Genomic DNA, 20,405 nt, shown 5'->3' on the forward strand with positions numbered 1-20,405 from the left:
GAGATTTATTCCGGTACCCATCATTTCCAAACGCTCTAAACTTCTTATTGAGCGAGTTCTAGGATAAGTATCAGACTTAACCTAGAAAGATCCCAACCCCCCCCCCCCCCCCCGCCCTCACTGGACGGACCAGGAGAGCTAGATGGTGACTGAAACGAACTATTGTTTCTAACCGATCTTGTTAGTGATCAAACCGAAAACTTTATTGTTTACGATCTGCTCAAGTGATTGAAAATATTATACTGCTGGAACTCTGGCTGATGGTGAAAAACTGGAGGGATTTGTCTGAAATGATCGATATTGATTCCGGTACCCATTAATCTCAAACGCTTATAACTTCAGTATTGGGCGAGTGCTCGATAAAGTATAGGAATTAATCTCTAAAGATGCAAACCTTGCCTTCACATGACGGATCAGGAGAGTTAGATGGTGACTGAGACGTGCTCTTGATCCTTACCTATGATATTCATGACCAAACTGAAAACTCTATCGGTTACGAAATGTCCAATTGATTGTCAAGGTTAACCTGCCGGAACTGTAGCAGGTGGTGAACAGTTGGAGGGATATGCTTGAAATTATCGAGATCGATTCTGGTGCTCATTTATCTCAAGCGCTCATACCTTTATTATTGAGCGAGTCCTATGTTGAGTATCGAACTCAATCATGAAATATTTAAACACGTCCACCCTGTCCTCAGTGGAAGGATCAGGAGAGTTTGATGGTAACTGAGACGAACTCATAGTCCCTGTTAAACATAATTGTGTTCAAACTGAAAACCCTATCGGTTGCGATATTCCCACATAGTTGTCAAAATCAACGTGCCGAAACGCTTTCAGGTGATGAAGATCTGGCCTTACCGGACGAAATTCGATATTTATATGATAAATGAAACGAAAGTGTGTTCCTTATTTAACATTATTGTGACCTCGATATTCCAAATTGATCAACAAGTTTACACAGAGATTGGCTGTGCACATGACAGCAAGAGACGTTCTGTAACTCACGTGTTTTCCAAAGGAAGTTGCAGATTTATGGGGCTTATCTCTCATTTTGGTAAACGTTTTATATTAATACCAACAGAACAGTTGGAGTGATCCCTCGCATCCGTCATGTTGCCGGCGAGATAGCCGAGGTTGCGTTGCGAACAAGATTAAGTCCGAAGGAGGCAGTAAAAAGATGGCGATATTTTTTACCGATACTTATCATCATCTAACCGTGTAACAGGTACGATAATGACAGAAAAACGTTTGTATGGTCACAGAGTAGCATTATTAACCGATCAAGGTTTAGACAACTTATGTCATTTGCAAGGTTGGAAATTGTATAAGTTGTCCAAACCTGGTTAACACACCCATAAATAAGGGCACCGTGTTTAACGACAGCCGTAAAACATTTAAGAGTGATAAAATATAACTCATTGTGAAAATGGTGAAAATATAGACTGCAATATTGAAAAATATCCAGACTTCAAACCCATTTTTCCAGTGAACCACATTCGTCTACTTAATGGCTATTTCCCCGCCTACTTGAGAGACGTTTTTCACGAATTATACACTTCAGTGTCATCTGCTGGCATGCATGAACTATAATAAACAGTGAAGAAAAGAAGTGCTCCAATTCAAGGAATGCTAGAAGAACTGATTAAGAAAAGCTTTCAGTGCGGAAGCTTTGCATAGACGAAAAGCTTCTCTCAAATACTTTATATGCGATAAAACACCGAGACTGTTAGGCTTAAAACGGTCTCTAAATTGTTTATTTTTATTAAAAGGCCGACGCAAATCCCGTATCGGGATCTTCGTGGCAAAATGGAATGAGAATTGAAGGCATTTTATACACGTTAGACATGACATTGAAAATGCATTTATACGTATAGAACTTTTATACGCAAAAATATTGAATAATATAGGATACTGACAATTTGACTGAAACGGCTGCTACGCTATGTCTGGAAAAACAAGGCGACCTATAATGTTATTCCTAAAGAACAACTATGTCCACCACTTATATTACAGATTTCATTGAAAATAAATTCGCAGAATTGGCGGACTTGAACTGGGGCTCGAACCCGCGACCAATGGTGCAATTTTCGGTGTTACATGAGTTAGCAAATAAATTTATTGAAATAATTATTCAATTTCTGTATCCTTATGGTCCGTATTTCCAACATCCGTCCAGCGTCGCGGTCGTTTCAAATGTTTGTAAATACATTAATTCATAATGGATAATGACTTCCTCGGCATCCCAATAAAAATGACTTTTAATATTATGACTTACTTTTGACGGTTTTTAAATTTGTGTTGTATTGTGTGTGATTGTAATATCCCTATAAAACATAGTGTGCCATATTGATACTCATTATTTTTTACTGGGTTCAGTGCTAATCATTTAAAGATGTAATGTTCTTGTTATATCAAAATAAACTTCTACTTTTTAAAATTATCTGTGGTACAAAATATTCTTCTAACCAGATCACATATCGGCGCAGTGAAAGAAGGTAGATGCATTTTTAAGTGTAACCAGTGATTGAATACAATTTCCACAGGCTTTTAAAAACTTAATACACGGCCAGCGTATCGCGTGCATTAAAAAAGTAGCTATTAAAGCACACGAATTAAAGATATGATATTATTATTCTTCTTATCACAAAGATCACTAAATCATTCTCTTCGAGCAAGTTAGTACGGACATATCTCTGAATTCGTGGCGAAATCTTGCGTGGTTAATTTTGTTCAACGGTTTTTATACATTTAATAAAATATTTTATCCAATAATTCCCCTATCTTAGATAATCACACGTTTTGGTATTAGAAAAACAAGCTGCAGAAAGGAAAACCAATGCAGAAGATATACAGTGGCTAAACTAAGCAAGAGTGACCATATATTTCAATTCTATCGGTGCCTGGCGCAAGACTAAAACTAATTATACGGTGAATGGTGACACAGCGCAAAAAATGTGGAAATGTGGTCAGTTTTACTCCTAGGAAAAAAATTAACAATATAAAAATGGTAGGGTTACAGAGAAAGACTGCCATAGATAAACCAGCCATAGATGATTTCTCCCCCTAAGCTGATATCCTCTAGATGAAAGTAAGTCGCTTTCACACCATATATATATATATATATATATATAATCATAATAACACGAAAGAGATAGAAACATAAATGCAGGACGATGACACACTGTGGCGTGGAGATGGAATGAAGGCCGAAAACACATGGAAAAAAGTTCACCTGAACCGGGAATCGAACCACGGACCTTCTGCTTTCCGGGCAGATGCTCAGACCACCGAGCTATCCAGGCTAATCTAATCTCCTGTGTTTTCGGCGGGGGTGTCATCGTCCTGCATTTATGTTTCTATCTCTTTCTTTCAATTTCTATTATGTGTTATTAAACTCTTGTTGAACAAAATAAGAAAAAAACCGGCTATTCACAATAAACCCCGCGCAGACAAACATTGCTCTCCTTCTCTGCTCACAACCTACTTTCCTGGTGCTCATTTGCTACAAAATATATTGAAGGACCTGTACCCCATCCTTTCCAAACACAAGTCCACCTCTCAGATTTTCCCTTCCACTCCTCGGATAACATTTAAGAGACCGCCGAATTTAAACACCATATTTAAAGCCACCCGCCCTCTCCAAAAGTCGCAGTCAGTCACTATCTCCACACCCTCACCTTGCAATCGTCCCAGGTGTAAAACCTGCAAGATATTCTCTCCACCCCCTGCCTCTTTTCTCCCCAAGCTTAAATTCCTACCGATTTTCCCCTCCACTACTTGTACTTCCACCAACATCATTTACCTTCTTCACTGTAATTTCTGCCCTGCTTTCTATATTGGCCAATGCACTACCCCTCTCAATCTCAGAATTAACAATCATCGCGCCTCCTGTTGTCCATCTTCCCCCCACTCCTCTCTACCAGTTCCTACACATTGTCTTTCACATGATTCCATTTTCAATCAATGCTACAAAGTATCCATTATTGCCTCCCTCCCTCCCACCGACTCCGCCCTCAACCTCCACACCCTCGAATTGGCTTGCATTTGGCACTTTCAAGCCAATAGCCTTCCAGGTCTGAACGTCGCATCCTAACCCCTATTCCTAACTCCCCCTCCCCATACACCTCTCCCCTTACCCCTCTTCTCCCTCTTCCAACCCTCTCCTTTCCTCACCATTCATACTTCAGCTGACGAAGAAGCCTGAAGTGCTTCGATAGCTTCGACGAGTTTATTTTTTCAATGTGAGTGTTTCTTTTTTGTGTCTCTGTGTTTATCGTTATTAACTTGAACTATTTATATTACGTGCCACGTGCATATCATATTTTCCAAAACATTGTATATATATATATTGTGACGGAACAGGCCCGTTTCCCTGCCAGCCCGTCGACCCGTCTCAGCCCTCACGCCCCCGAGTGTTACCCCCTCCTTCTTTCCTTCCCCGACAGCTCGCCACTCCGGAATCTGGTTTCGGTAGAATGTGATTTTGGGAAAAATATTGCAGAAGAATACGATCTTAGATCGTTTATTAGGGCGCCACCCAAAACCGCGGCCCACGAACTAGCTTTGCCGGTAGAAGCAAGGACGTTCCAAACTCCCAGGATTAAATAATTGTTAATACGGGTGGACAATATGACAATGCGGACACTGGTTGTTTGACTCACGCACGGACAAGGGTTTGAGGATCCGACGAATGAACACTGACCTTTTACATTATGCACAAAAATCACCATTTATTATTGAGACTTTGGCGAAAACAACGAAAAACCATCAACGCACTGATGAAAAATCACCCTTGAACAATACTAAGCCTAATCTACAAACTAATGATGGATGAATGAACACAAGCAAAAAGATGAAATACCCTTGATGACACAAAGAAATAAGAATTGAAAAGCCATTACATGTTCCTCGTCTGCCTCCTGGAAAGACGGGAAATTATGATACATTAAATTGCCCTTATTTACGGGCGTAAGACGTGCAATCAATAGTCCTTTTCTGTTCAATTAACTATTTAAAAACTCGGTGCAGTTATTGACTTTTTGCAGTCTCGCATGAACTCTTGCGAAAGTGACTTGATTGGTCTTTACATGAATCACCGGTATTTGGATGAAGTAGACGGACTTTAGAGTGGTAATCTTTACCCTCTTGGTACTGCTTGAAGCACTTGGGAATGTGATAATACGGGAATAATTACTGGAGATTGATACTTATGGGCATGGCAGTCTGTGGTTCCCGACGACTCCGTCGCCAGCGATTCGGGGAGCTTTTTGGCTGCTCCGGATGAAAACGGCCCACAAGCGCAGCGACGGCCTCACTTTCGGCACAGATGTCGCCTTCTCAAACGCCTGGGCCAGCACCTTTATCCGTGCTCCGGAATCAGAAACTGCTCCACTTCCCCCGGTCGCTCTCCGTCACACACCTCTGCAATCACAGCCGTTGCCTTTCTTGGGTCTCCTTCCCTCTCACAGCTGAGCATTGACTGCCAGCTCCCAATTATGTGCTCTCTCTCTGCTGGTACCTCGAGACAGGCTTGTCTCCCTCTCCACCAACAGACCAGTACCGTGTCCGTTCACCAACTGACTTCATCCCCACTTCTCCTCCTACCACGTAACCTCGCTATTCCCGATTTTTCCGTTACGGAAAGCTGACACACGTCACTCACTTTGAATTTTAGCCAATCACGTCACTGCACAAGTGGCGTGATCGCCTTACATCCTATGGGTACAATTGAATGGGAACTAAAACCATGGTATATTACCGTCTTATACTACATGAAGGTCAGAGTCACTTCGCCCGATCCACGTAATCTTCCACGGGGAAGATCGTAGCCGCGTGAGGCGCGCTGACATGGGACGAAAAGAAAAAATATCGTGACCACCCGTCACAATATATATATATATATATATATATATATATATATATATATATATATATATATACATATATTTAAGGATAAAATGTTATAATGAGGTTTGTTCAAGGAATGAAGTACCTACACCAGTTGAAATATTTTTAAATATGATAACTGAACCGTTACGATCCCCAAATGAATTTTCTCGGATTTCATAATGACCCTCCAGCAAGAATAGGCTCGTCCACTTTTTTTATTTAATCTACTTCGTTTTCCTGTGGGTCTGTTTCATCGATGGAAACTTGTTTTATAACCAACTTCCGATTGTTGAATTGGCTTGAAATTTTGCACACTTGCTTGCTTCTGATGACATTACAATATTCATTAATCAGCCATTTTAAATATTTTCCCATTGTACTCTGATTAATTAACAAAGCTTCCATGTGGAAAAATACTTTTCATTTTTCTAAATATATGGCGTTAGTTTCTTCTATGACTTTTGTCCCAGGGGATTCCATTACAAGAGGCACACGAATATGGCGGTTATGCCTTTCATCTGCTCCCATTTCGCGCGCATTTTATTCGATCGCCAAAATTGGCCGTATAGCGGCGCCACTAGACAATTTGATCTCGTTCAATGTGACTTTGGCCACTGAGCGTAGTGGAAGAGGTATAGCGAGCTCCGTTATTAATCGTTTTTTTGCCGTATTTTCGTGGCGAGGGTCAGAGATTCAGCTTTATTCGGCTTTCATAATGGGGCCTCACCGTCGTTGCCGTGTACCTGGGTGCAGAGGAGGCTACGAAAGTCAAAAGAGGCGTATTAAGGAGTTAGATATACGCAAAAAAAGCCTCTTCCAAGAACGGGTGAGTAAATCACCTCTTAAAGATAGGATTTGGTGTAATTCTTGAAAATTATAATAAATATTTATTACCGGTCTCAAGGTTCACTGGTGCAGCGAGGGGGAGGGGGGTTTGGAGGATAAACCCCCCCCCCTCGCTGCCGGTTTTATTAAGTCTAATTAAGATTATTCAACATTGGTAAATTGGAAACCCCCCCCCCCCAGAGCTCAGAGAAATTTTTAAGTTTAATCCATTTTACTTATTTGGATCAGTATTACTTATAGAATGGTGTTAGGATTCATCAAATATCCCTCAGAAAGCCGTAAAACTCGCCATTTTGAACCATTATTCTTAAAAATTTTCTGGAGGAGTGCCCCCTCAACGCCTGCTTACCCAGGTGGGTATGCAATACCCCCTTACAAGTAAGTACTAGTTACCCTAAAACCCCCCCTAACCTTAATTCCTAGCTGCACTCCTATCAAGGTTAACTCCGCGAGTCTATTGGGTAACAGCTTCGGGTAGAAATGCGTTTTAGCGGTATATCCTGGTCGCACTGTGTAATTGCCGATATGATTACAATGCTCATTTAAGACTTAAAAATCAAATGCTTAGCAAATGCAATGAAATTCGTGTAAACCATCTGCGATTATAGTGTTATTACGCCGATTATGAGGGATTATCATGTTACGACCCACGTGTGGTCGAAATGCCGCCATTCGGGCTATGGAAAGGATGTCGTTGGTCGTGAAGCATTGTGGTGGGATTATAATTAATTTGCGCGTGGGTTTATCGTCATGATTTCTCCCCAAGCAGTTTGAAATACACCAAAAAGTAAAAATAAGCTTTTCCTCACTTAATCGCCAATCAGGCTCTCCTACATTCATTTCTGATATATTAAATCATCACCCAAGCTATAGTCTCCGAGTGACGATTTAAAATTTTTAGTGCATTTTATGCTGGTTTTGGAAAAAGCGCGTTTCTAAAGCCTTTTTTACTATTTATTTTTTAACTGTGGACTATTATGGAGTTTAAAATTAAGAAACCCGTATTTTTGAGTTGTTCCGTCGCCTGTTTCTCCAGTCATTCACGGCAAAAATCGACGTCTTCGGCCCTTTCGTAGAGAAATTGATGACGTCACGCGCTGCTGCCGATCGGGTCTCTCAAATAAACCTCCCTCCCCTCGCATCGGCCTCGCTAGGATCGCAGGTAGGTCTCAGTAAGCGTTTTCTTCCCTCAATGAGCAGTTTTTCCTGAATGAGTAAACCGGAGCTCTAATGGTGTCAACAACTCACGAAAATTGGGCGGCAAATTCAGCTGCTTATCTCAAACGAGAGACTGGCTGCATGGGGAGATTATTTTTTGATTCGTAACCTATCCCTCCCTTCCTTCAGTAGAGTTATTTTAATGCGCTCCATTTCGATTGAGAGAGAGAGAGAGAGAGAGCAATCCCATTACAAACATGCATACATATTCATATTATATATACTGATAGCAAAAATCAATAATGAATCTGATGGTCTATAATATGCGCTTGGAAAGAACCTCTTAGCTAAGCACTCGATTGAGCATCAAACACTTTCTAAATCACTAGTTGTAAAATTCTCTGATCTGCTTGTGATCTTTTCTTTGACTGCAATGAATATTTCCCCTCTTGTTCTCGTTTTTCGGGAAAATCTCTCTGTCATGGATTTCATCCGATAACCAATCAGTTTCAGTTCCTATAATTACATCAGCTTCTAATAATAGGACTAGATAGTGGAAATCAGACACTCTGTTTTTATTACTAATAGAACTGATAGCAGAAATCAATGGTTTACAGGGCAGGGCGGCTGGATTTGTGATGAGTTGTTAGCACAAAAAAGGGCAGCGTATCCGATATGTTAAGCGAGTTAGGATGGTAATAGGGATTGGACTGCAGAACGGAGATATTTAAAATGTCATTCCTTCCTCGTACTATTAAGGGTAGCAACGGAGTCGATTAATGAAATTAATGGCGTCACTCATTAGGAACGATTTATTGCATGTTTTAATTTTTTTCCATTGTTCCAACCTTGAATTGATTTTCTATAGGTATTACTAAACGTTGGCAAGTGTTGCCTTTGCATGGATTTAGATGATACGGCCTTGTTCGTAAATTGGCAAATATTTATGAATACGAATGAAAGGCCCACAGACAAATAAAATAATACCTCCAATTTCCGAGTACTTCGCTACCTACTCACATGCTTGTTCGAAACTGTAGGGGCTGCAACAATATTTTACAAAATTTTTCGAATAAGGTCAGGAAATGTGGGGGATTTCACGGACTCAGCCATCCGTAACTTCGACCAATACTTAGTAAAACTTTAATTTCCGGTACCGGGAATCGAACCCGGGCCTCCCAAGGCAGTACCTAGTATCCTAACCACGAGACAATACCGAACTACAAACGGTTGTGCAAAGATTGAATGCCTTAGCTTAAAAATAGACTCGCGCAGAGGTTAGGGGCATTAAGGGAGAAACAAAATCCGAAGATTCAGCGTGGTGCAGTGGAATTTTTTCATATTAAAATAAATTCTTGCAATTTTCCACGTTTACAAAAATTTATTACGACCAAGGTTACACGGTTGAAGATGATGTACTAACATTTTAGATGATCTATATTCACCTTGAAGATGATTTATTAGCATTGAAATCTTGGTCGTAATAAATTTTATGAACGTGGATAATTGCAAGTATTTATTTCAAAATTAAGGAATGTGTTTCCCCTCCAGCTGGACGAATATTTTTTATAATGCTTGCTATTTTCATGACCTTGTAGTGTACGTGTTGAGGGGCCCCTTGCATGCTGATGATTGATGACCCCCTGCCAAACATCCTAGAGGTGGCTAAGAGGGTATTATGTAGATGAGGATGCAAACAGATCACGTTCTAGCTGCTGCCGGATCTGAGTTTGGACGACGCCTCTCCATTTACTAATTTAATCTGCCCACCATTTTCCTTCATGCACTTGATTTTTTTTAAAGCTGTAAACGGCTGGTGTCCTAACACCCCCTGCCACACGCCTTTTAGGCGGCTTGCGGGGTATTATATAGATGTCAAACCAACCCCCTCTTTTCCACGCTTCCCTTCACACTTGCTTCCCAGCTTTTTTTTCTCTCCCTTTACTTTCGCTCCCTTTTAAAGGTTCTACCCCTGGAGACGATGGCTGACTCAGCCGTTGAAACGTTGGGAGAAATTACCCAACACCACATCAGGTGGGAAAACCGAGAAATTTTTCTTCTTTCGACAAACCCATTATGTAAATCTTAAAACAGCCTTTTCCACTTCATCTCTGATGCTCAATTGACTCAAGTACGCTGTACTCATCCTTCGACTCTTCCTTGATCTCCTCTTGTCTTCCATTTTATTAATCTTAAGGCCTGGTTACACGATACATTAACACGTAGAAGTTAATGTCTAAATGTATGAACGCTTGAATGAACACGAAAATACACGGTCGTGTAACCGCCCAACTTGTGTGAACGCATGAATGGAAAATAGATCCTGTTCTAATTTGGTTCATGCATTCGCACATGTTCCGTTCCGGTTCACAAAAGTCATTCACCTAAACAGATATTAACTTGTACGTGTTGATGTATCGTGTAACCAGGCCTTTAGAAATTTCAATTCACTTTCTTAAACTCTAATTCATTCTTTTTCTTTTGCATTCCATACTCCTGCTCCGTATGAAAAAATGATGATGGGTAATGAAAAGGGTAAACTCAGTCATGGAATCGTTTCAAATCTGTTTTGGATTATTTAAGAATAAAGCACGTTAGCTCCTTTCAAGTAACTTTAATCCGGTAAGACAATCGAAGCGGACTAGAATGTCGCGGAGTACAAGTGCAGGAGAGTGATAGTCAGAGGAAAGTATAAGAGGGGCATCCCGTAACCGTCAGAAAATTCGTAACAAAATGGATATGCGGTCAATAATAATACAAATTAAAAAGAATCTGGTAAATTTTCGATAATCATTATAGAATTTTTTATATTAATATTGTAAAGCTAGTTGTTTATCTCGTTATTTTATAATTACGAAAATGATATCATCTCACCTGACCCCTGATGAAGACTGCGTATTGCAAGGCAAATGGAAATCATTAGAATTTCTGCATAACAGAGTTCCATACAAAACGATTCTGCAATTGCTTTAGAATCAAGAAAGGCCATCCACAATATTTACGGAGAATGAACAGTTATAATTACTTTTTTCTTCGGATCTGTGGCAGCCAGCATAACAAATGAAAATTTTCAGTACTTGCGATATTCCAATTGCCTACCACTCTGGAATTCGATTAAAAATTTAGTATTATGTATGCAACCTGCACCAAAACCATGATTTCACCCATTTTCATTGGTTTCGTGGAACTCTACCAGTGGAAATTCCATTTCTTTGACTGAAATAACCATGTATACGCCACAAAATATCGTTTCAGCACGTCCAACCCGTGGAGGAAAAATTTCTAATCCATCCGTGAGAGCATGAGACGTCCAAAATACAACCCATGGTCTACATGGACCTTTAACTATTTAAAAAATTCAAATATACTCTATGAATTTCGATTCATTTCCTTGAAAGAGCTCGATAACAGCATTAGATCCCTCTCTAAGTACTCCTATAAAAACAGAAAATGGTAAGGTCTATTAAAATATGATATCATGGAGACGATTGCCGGACTAATAGCCAGCAGAGTCCATTACGGAACTCACTCAGTGCTGGAGGTGATTTGGGTTACTGTACACTACACATCAATTCGCGAGCACTTGCTGGAAAGCGCAGAACTTCCGCCGCGATGCAATTTTTTTTTCGCGACAAAACCTACCCTCCCAACGGGCCCCGGCAAAATAATATTATCTCTCCCTCGCCAGCCAGCTCCAGTCCGGCGGCAGAATAAACTGTCGTCACCCAGGGAACCAACAGCATCCGCCGACGAAAGCGAAGAAGAGGTCCTGGTTTTGCAGCCACGGAGGCTAATATCAGTTTCTTTTGTACACTCCATCATCCAACTACTTCCACTTCAGGTAAGCCAAATTCCAAGGCTACCCTTAGAGAATTAGTGATGACTTTAATCGTGTCAGTTACACCATATTGTGAGGAAAATGTCATTCTGAACTAAAATTACCAACGCTCCACATGAAATGTGGGAAATAATCTACTTTGGACATATTCAGGCTCTCAATATACCAAAAATACCTTGTTTAAATAAGATTTTGCTATTACGGTCGAACCTTGATAAGTGGGAGTTCGAGAACTGGCATTTTTTAAGCTTTCTGACGTTTCTCACTTACTATGGTTCAGGAAAGACTTATCTCACTTATAGAGGTACAAATAAGAAAGTACGGGGAGCAGAGTGCAGGAAATCCTCAATTATTAATTTATTGTGTCCGTAAATATCCAGTGGCGTAACTATGGGGGGGATGTGGGAATGTATCCCCCACCCACAAAGCCTAAGAGAAATCAAAATATTATTTAAAAATCTTGCCTGGATTTGGTATATAATAACTGCATCTGCTTAAAGTTAAAATTTAAATGCCAAAATGATGTAAAATGCATTTTCAGGCATGTTATTTTTCAAAACTTTTCCTGAGGGTTAGTGGGTAGCCCCCACTAACCCTCCCTAACCCCTAAAGCCCCCTCATCCCCCCAAAGTATATCCCTAGTTACGCCACTGTAAATATCTATAAATTTTAAATTATTTACAATTTTTCTCCAAGGAAATAGTCTATTGAGATTCTTCTGTGGTATTATTGATATGTATTCAGATCCCATGGATATCATCAAAAATAAATTGTTACCTTTTTGAAACGACTCCACAACATCATATCTCGATTCATTGCATTCGATGATGAAGCCATTTAAACCTCTGAAACTTTCTTCAAAATAATAATACTGTCCATATTTCTCTCTTACGTTCTGTCGAAGTGTGTGTTAGAAATTGATGGGTGTGTTAATTTCTTGAAGAGCGTGTTCCCCTCCAGTCAACATTAACTAAAATGTATACTATGCCAGGGGCGCAGATAGAAATCAAGGCTAGGGGGGGGGGGTTTAGGCGCAACTAATACTGGGGGTCTGGGTGGTATAAAATACCCGCCAGGGTAAGCAGGAGGTGCAGGGGTTTTCCCCTAGAAAACTTTTAAGATCAATGGTTCAAAATGTTGACTTAAACGGCTTTCTGAGGTATATTTTATTAATAGGTACTTACACTAGTCTATAAGTAATATTAATCCAATTAAGTAATATGTATTAAAATAATATTATTTTATTATGATAATTATAATAATAAACAGATATTTCAAATAGCTTTTAGTTTTTATTTTTATTTTAGTATTTTAAAATTTTAAAAGTATAGCAAAATTTTGATGAAATTACTTCATGTAATATTTAAGATCGCATAATTTTATTTTTTAAATTTCTCTGAGTTCTGGGGCGGGGTTTTATCCCCCAACCCCCCCCCCCCCCCTCCCCGCCGCTGCGCCACTGTAAAAGGCTAAGGTTTGAGTAAGACATAGATTTCCCATCATTCCGCATTAGGTTGGACGGCGTACATACATTTCCCCGTCTGAAGCCTGCCGAAAGATTTCTCACTTATAGAGGTTCCTATATTCTCACTTATGGAGGCTTTCAAGGGTAAGAAGGACGGGACCTAGCAATGAGTCTCACTTACAGGTGTTCCTCAGTTATCGAGTTTTCGCTTATCCAGGTTTGACTGTATTAAACTTCTTAGCGCTCAACGCGCGCATTTGGTAATGGTGTGATCTACAACAAAATGCACGCGCAATAATAAGTTGAGAGAAAAATTGTGCAACATCTCATTTCAAATAAACATTAAGATTTTCCAGCGTATCGTGTGGTAAACCAAATAAGATCAGAAATCCCTAATACATTGAGTACCTGACAATGATTGCCGTGGAAACCAGGCTGAGTTATTTTTCCAGCCTTTATATCAACTCACCAACCTGTCTGTTTGTTTGTCTGTTTGTCTGGTACAAATCTTGTAACTGAAATTTGACTCACTTCCTGTGAAGCAAAAACGCTGAAATTTTGCACACTTCTTCATTTCCGATGACAATACATGAAAATATAACTTTTTCTCTCCAACCCCCCTTTAACCACCCCCCAGTCAACCTATAGCCCCCCAAAACATGTTTTTGATCTAAGAAGTTCCAAATGGTCGATTTTCGTGTTTTACGACCACAGTAAAAGTTATCCACCATAAAATTTCCCATCTTTTGACACCCATAAAATCTCACCATATTCACCACAACTCAACATATTCAACACAAATCTTACAAATTGTCCTTTTCCTGCTTTGTGTCATATGCAAAAGTTGTTGGTCATAAAATTTTGCACCTTTTGACACCCATAAAATCTCACCATATTCACCAAAACTCAGCATATTCACCACAAATCTTACAAATTGTATTTTTTCCTGCCTTGTGTCATATAAAAAAGTTGTTGGTCATAAAATTTTGCACCTTTTGATACCCATAAAATCTCACCATATTCACCAAAACTCAGCATATTCAAAACAAATCTTACAAATTGTTTTTTTTCCTGCCCTGTGTCATATACAAAAGTTGTTGGTCATAAAATTTTGCACCTTCTGATACTAATAGCTACTCATCATATTCACCTAAACTCAACATATTCACCACAAATCTTACAAATTGTCCTTTTTTGCTTTGTGTCATATATAAAAGTTGCTCATCATAAAATTCTCTGCTTTCTGACACATATGACTATTCACCATATTTACCACATCCCTCCTTTACCATATCAGAAACAATTTTTTACTATAAACTTATCAAGTCATGAAATTTTGTTCATTCTTAGCGTGAACAAAATTAGTCAATCGAAAAATTTTTTGTTGATACTCAAAATATGTATCAAAAAGTCTCTAAAAAAATTTTAAATAAAAAAACCCCAAAATCAAAATTAATTAATCAAGCTTGATTAAATTAATTTTGATTTTGGGGTAAAAAAAATTCCTTTATTTAAAAACCACCAACAAATTAAAAGATTTAAGGATTTAATTTAAGGATTTGACAAAGTTTTCTTTTTCGTCGCCACTCGAAGGATGGGAGCGATAGCGCCCACGGGGTAGGAGGGTCTCTCTCTATCTCTCATGTCATCAGTTTTACTGTGCTGTCTGCCACCTAAGCTGATACGAGTTAGCTGCGGTGCTGCCCACCACACTACTCGTAGCCCATACTTGGCCAACTACCATTTATCCCCTGTAATCTAAATATAAAGGCTGGTTTAAAAAAAAATGTTTTTATAAGAGCTTATTTTATTTTGAGCACTTCCCCTATCAATGTTTTTTTTCCTAAACAACATAGAAAACTCTTGGTCCATGCATATTAAGGTGGAAACCCTTTAAGTAACCAACGTATAGTGTAGCATCAAATCAAACTATATTTATAAAATATATCGACAAGTTAATTTCCCCTCCCCTAAAATTTATCATATAAGTCGCATCATCAAATATTGCGTCTTTATATAGCTTCATGCATTGGAAACATTCTTACTGACAAAAAAATCCTAATCACCAGGAAAGATTTCCCTGCTATTCCAAATATTTATATAACCCTATTTACTTCAATCGACTTGATATAATAAAATGCAGACTATCAGAGCGGGTGGGACATTATTCAATAAGGAAGAAATCAATAAATCTCAAGTATGATATTCATGTCTATGATGCACGATCAACTCTCTCAATGAAATTAATGATGGTACCACTTCCGCATCTATCAACAGGTAAGTTATTCTGTTTCCCAATGTTTTATTAGCTAATGAATGAATTTACATTTGCTGAATGTAAGATTATTATGTCTCAGCAGTCCAGGTGGGGAAGACGAAAAGATATTATCGTTGTGAAAAATGATCAGTGATATATGCTTAAACCCTTTCGACGTGGTGTCTCGTATGTACCAAAAAAAACTCATTTCATTAACTTTTGATAAGTTGAACCTGAAATAATGTGTTGCCACTGGTACATAAAAATTTGAAAATGTTACCGGAAAGCATTTTATAAACAACATTGTGATTCCAAAAAGGATATTTAAAAACAAACAGAAGAGTATTGGTTGATTGAGTAAGATGAGGAAAACACTTCACTTTCGGCATTCACAAACTAATCAAAACATAAATGTTAAGATAATAAATACTTCAAGCAATGTACACTTTCAAAGGAATCATACAGCAGACCATGCACCTACTAGAGCAATGCATTGCCTCCTAAAGGCCCTAATTCACATTCAGATTTTTGTACGATTTTGGAATGGTATTTCAGCTATTTGACCGCGTTGTGATGACATTTATACATTGTAAAACAACCTTTTTTCCGACAGGTTAATCAGTATGCGTTTCCGTATCCTAGTCGCTCTCCCTTGGGTGGCGCTACTAGCTGCGATAGGTGTCCAAGGCGCAGCGGGAGCCAGGGTTAAGAGAATAGTAGGAGGTCGCACGGCTGTCCGGCCGACTCCTGCAACCCCCAGGCCAGAGGTCAGACCGGTGCAGCCAATAGAGCGGCCGGACGAGACCACAGCACCCCCTGTGGCCACCCTCTACTCGGACGACGGTAGAGTCACAGCAAGGGTGATCGGTGTCACTGAGGACAAGACCAAACCACCGTATTACTCCTTCAAAGGCATCAGATACGCCTGGCCGCCTGTTGGATGGTTGAGGTTCCAGGTGCGTGCTAAACAATACGGCGCGTTTGGAGTGCGGCCGTAATTAACCTAATTTTCCTAAGACAGGGAAATTTGACAGACTGCTGTAATCAGAAATAAATCATCTCTGACACCGGTTCCCCGTTGAATTGGAATTAGGCTACCTATCTCTTCTAATATAAGGATTATGTTCTGAAAAATAAATTAAATGAGTAAATCTTCGGAGTAAATTCACTTCCATCCAATTTTTCGTCCAAAAACTGAATCTTTACTTTTATCGTAAAAAATAAATCAAGTCACTTGCAAAGTTAAAGAAGATTTTCCTTAAACGGATTATGCACATATACGATATGATATAAAAATCTTATGATATAAAAAGTTAGAATTGTGGTTCTGCAATGTTCGGCAATGTTTCGACAGTCTCGTAGTTCGCCCGCTTCTCGTAGGTGATGCGGCAGGCGCTTAGTTTATCTTATGTTGTAGATTCCCCTTAAAATTCCTAGTATGGATATTGTAAATAAGAAAATCTAGTATCACATTTATGGAGTGATTAAATTTTTTTAAATTAGTCCAAGTAGCTGAAAGTACTGCTACAAGCTAACCATATCAGGGAAACATGGCTGCCGTATGGAAATTTCATATTTGAAAAATGAAATTAGGGTTAAGTATTACCTGAAAGTGCGATATAACAAAAGAAATACTTAATTTTGTGTGCAATGATACCATTTCAATTAACTATAATTCTAGGAACATAGCTGGCGAGATGTGAAAAATAACTGAATTATCACTTAATGCTTTGAGTTACGCCGAAAAGTTTTGTTTAGAAAACTAAACAGATGACCTGCGATATGTAATTAAAGTGGAAAAGCAGAGCATCATTGTAAGCACAGTTATTTTTTACGCATGTCCTCATCAAGTGTACGGATTATTTTTAAGGCCTAATAGGCTTGCATACCTTCTTCGAATTCCTAAGTCGAGGACTTTTTAAGTTTAATTTACTGCAGAAGATTTTGCGAGGAGTAAATTCATCTAGGTCCATAAATCATGTACTTGAACGACCTCGCAAATTAATGACATGATTTTACGGTAGTTGTTTTGGGTTACGCATGCGCAGTGCGACTTATGAGGCGTGCGGCACAAACGATCCAGAGAAAACTCCTCGTGACTACTCATGGATAAGTTTTGATGCTGAGTCCAATATTTTTCCCTAGAAACGTATTAACTGTTTACGGAAGGTTTAAATATGTACGTTTTCACAACTTTTGAGGTAAGTCGTCAGAAGAATTAAATTAAGTTTAAAATCATGTAAAAATCATTTGCAACCTCAACCCATGGCGTTTGTTGTTTCCTTATTGCTGAGGACAATCTCGATAAAAACTCGAAGGAATAATATTGAAAGGCAAACATCAACCGAGTTGTGTATCACTTGACAACTCGAATTTCCACGGCCGTCTAAAGTAACTTAATCCTTTCGGAAAACGTGTGCCAATGGCCCCTTAGTAAACGTGTTGTACTGGGCCTTCACTTCGGACAACTTCCACCCTCTTTGCTACGAGGTATATAATTGGTTCCAAAATTTCTCAGTTATTTCGCTCTATTGTTACGTGAAATCTCTTCTAAAAATGCGCCATTACATTATTTGTTTTACCTTTGTTTTCAGTTAGTAGCTCTGAGCAGTGGATGCGCTGCTTTACTGATGACACGTGTGACGTAGTGGTTCATATTAAAGCTCCTCATGAATCCTCATGAAAACAAAGTTGAAGTTGGGAACAATATTTTGCCCTTGCAACACATATACTGTTTACATGATCGGACGATTAAAATCTCCCATATTCTAAACAGTTGGCTATAAATGACTCTTCCTCACTAGAACCACATACAGTACTTGAACAAGCAATCGCCTCTGCTTCCTCTCGCAGCGAGACAGTCATTCGGAGATCCCAGGAGTCGTAATCTCCAGCTCGTCCCAAGGCCAAGCGCGTATATACCCTCCTCCCTGGGCATCGCTAATTACGCCTCTTAGACGATGGGCTTACGACACGCTCAAACGGTTCGACTCGCATGAAACCCATCTCATTACCAGTGTCGCCCTTCAATTACAATCCTCTGTAAACTCCGCGTATGACTTTCCGACGCCTTCGACTTTTTCTCGACTAAATTCTCTGTTCTGTGTTCGTTCTGTTCGTGTGTGAATTCCCCGTTCACTCGGAGTGGAAATCGCACTTCCTTGCAAAAATTCGGCAGTAGGAAGGGAAATATTGGTTAAGGAGAAAAAAATCGACCTCTTGGCCGGTTTACACGGTGCAAGTACTTGAGCGGGTTAGCACTTCAGAGTAAGGATACCTGAGGTTAGAACTGAATTTCTTTCTCCTTATGACGTGCAATTGAGCGAATGTACGGACTAAATTAGAACAGGGACTATTTTGCCATCTCACGTCCATGCATTCTCGCATGCGTTCTTGCAATTCGCGGCTTTGCACGACGCAATTTTGACTGCGCATTCGTAAATACGTCAGATTGTACAATTGCGTGCCCCGTGTAGAACGGCCTTTAAAAATACTCCCTGTCGAGCGGGAATGTTGGACCCTGTCAAGCGGTGAACGTCATGTATCTGGGCTGAGATTGTGCGACATGACGATGTTGAACATCGATATTCATGGGTGTTGTCTAGGAATAACATCTACATACTACTCCTGAAGCAGCTGTAATAGGCATATGGCTGTTGGTGCTAGGAAACACCAGCCGTGAAAAAAATGGAAAACGAACCGAAAATTGGAAATGTCCGTACTTACCTATTCCCACCTATGATTTATTTAACTACCTTATTGTTCGAGGGAAAAATGAATTCCTTCTCGTGCTCGCTTGGCGAAATATCTGTGGTAGTTCATCGTTTTTGTCAGACCGAGAAATACTAGGTGGAGATAAAATGTTGTCACGAAATTTTAGCCCTGGATAGCTGATGCCTAATCGTCCCAAAATTACGAATGAGGTTTTAGTCAATTCAATTCAATTCAAAAATTGTTTATTCCACGAGCAGATACATAAAAAAAACAACTGTAACAATAACAATAGCTCGTGGAGCTGGTGTAGGCTTGCGCCTCTTCAGCATTACTGGGGATTTTCACTGGTACGGGAGTGGTGTCGGCCCGGCATTCGCCCTAAGGAGGTGGGAAACCCGTAAAACCACCGTCAGACCACCACGGTTCGCAATAAAATATATATAATAAACTCAACAAGAAAACGCACCATTTTTAAACCATATAAACTTTTAGCCAAACGCTCCGATAGGCAGCGAGTTTGCTGTGTGGCTGGATTCCATGGATACGTCGCGTCGTGATCTCCAGCAGGAAAAGCATTCGAAGTCATGAATTGTCCAGTAATTTTGACTTCTACTGGGATCAGGTATCCAAGGTTAAAATTTCGTGACATAATTTTTCACCACCCAGTATAGTGAGGTTCTAAAATGAAGCGAAGTGAAGTTCTCCTTGTCGCTCCGAAAAATATCGATTCTAAATTGCTCCAAAAACCTTAGCCTAGCAAGTTCCGTCCGAGTTTATTGAGGGTCGCAGCCTTCATTGTTTTAAATCAGTGTCATTGGTCGGCCTCGATGGTGGCGGGGTAAAGTCCTCGCCAGCCAGGCCAAAGGTCGCGGGTTGGAGTCCCGCCAAGTGAAGTTACCATTGTCCCGGGCATGGATGTTTGTGAACGTTTGATTGTTAAATTTTGTCAATAAACACCCCGATGTAAAGGCTGAATGGTGATGTTTTCGGAGGTGTGAAAATAAAGAAATATTTAAAAACACACTCTGTTCTTTCGTGACAGTTTATTGGTAGCAAGATTTTCTTTGTATTTTATTAATTTCACGGACGCGCCGGATACTTTATGCTGGCCGCATATTCAAGGAGTGGACTGAAGAGTGTAAAGTAGCCAATCCTTCACTTTTTCTTCCGAAAACCTTACCAAAATATGCTTGAGGAATCCTAACTTCTTCAAGACCGTGCCGTAAATATTCTCTATAA

At 39.6% G+C, this 20,405-nt stretch overlaps 1 protein-coding gene across 1 annotated transcript in view; it reads left to right on the top strand.

Annotated features, from left to right (window-relative positions):
- The first annotated feature begins 11,585 nt into the window (after positions 1–11,585).
- Positions 11,586–20,405, top strand: part of LOC124167543 (carboxylesterase 4A) — a 44,149-nt gene continuing 35,329 nt past the window's right edge. The window contains exons 1-2 of the mRNA XM_046545496.1: positions 11,586–11,733; positions 16,066–16,408. Coding sequence (XP_046401452.1) covers positions 16,076–16,408 — 333 coding nt within the window. The 5' untranslated portion in view covers positions 11,586–11,733; positions 16,066–16,075. The remainder of the gene's footprint in view (positions 11,734–16,065; positions 16,409–20,405) is intronic.

The sequence above is a fragment of the Ischnura elegans genome, chromosome 11 (genome assembly GCF_921293095.1).
Source record: "Ischnura elegans chromosome 11, ioIscEleg1.1, whole genome shotgun sequence".
Lineage (NCBI taxonomy): Eukaryota > Metazoa > Arthropoda > Insecta > Odonata > Coenagrionidae > Ischnura > Ischnura elegans.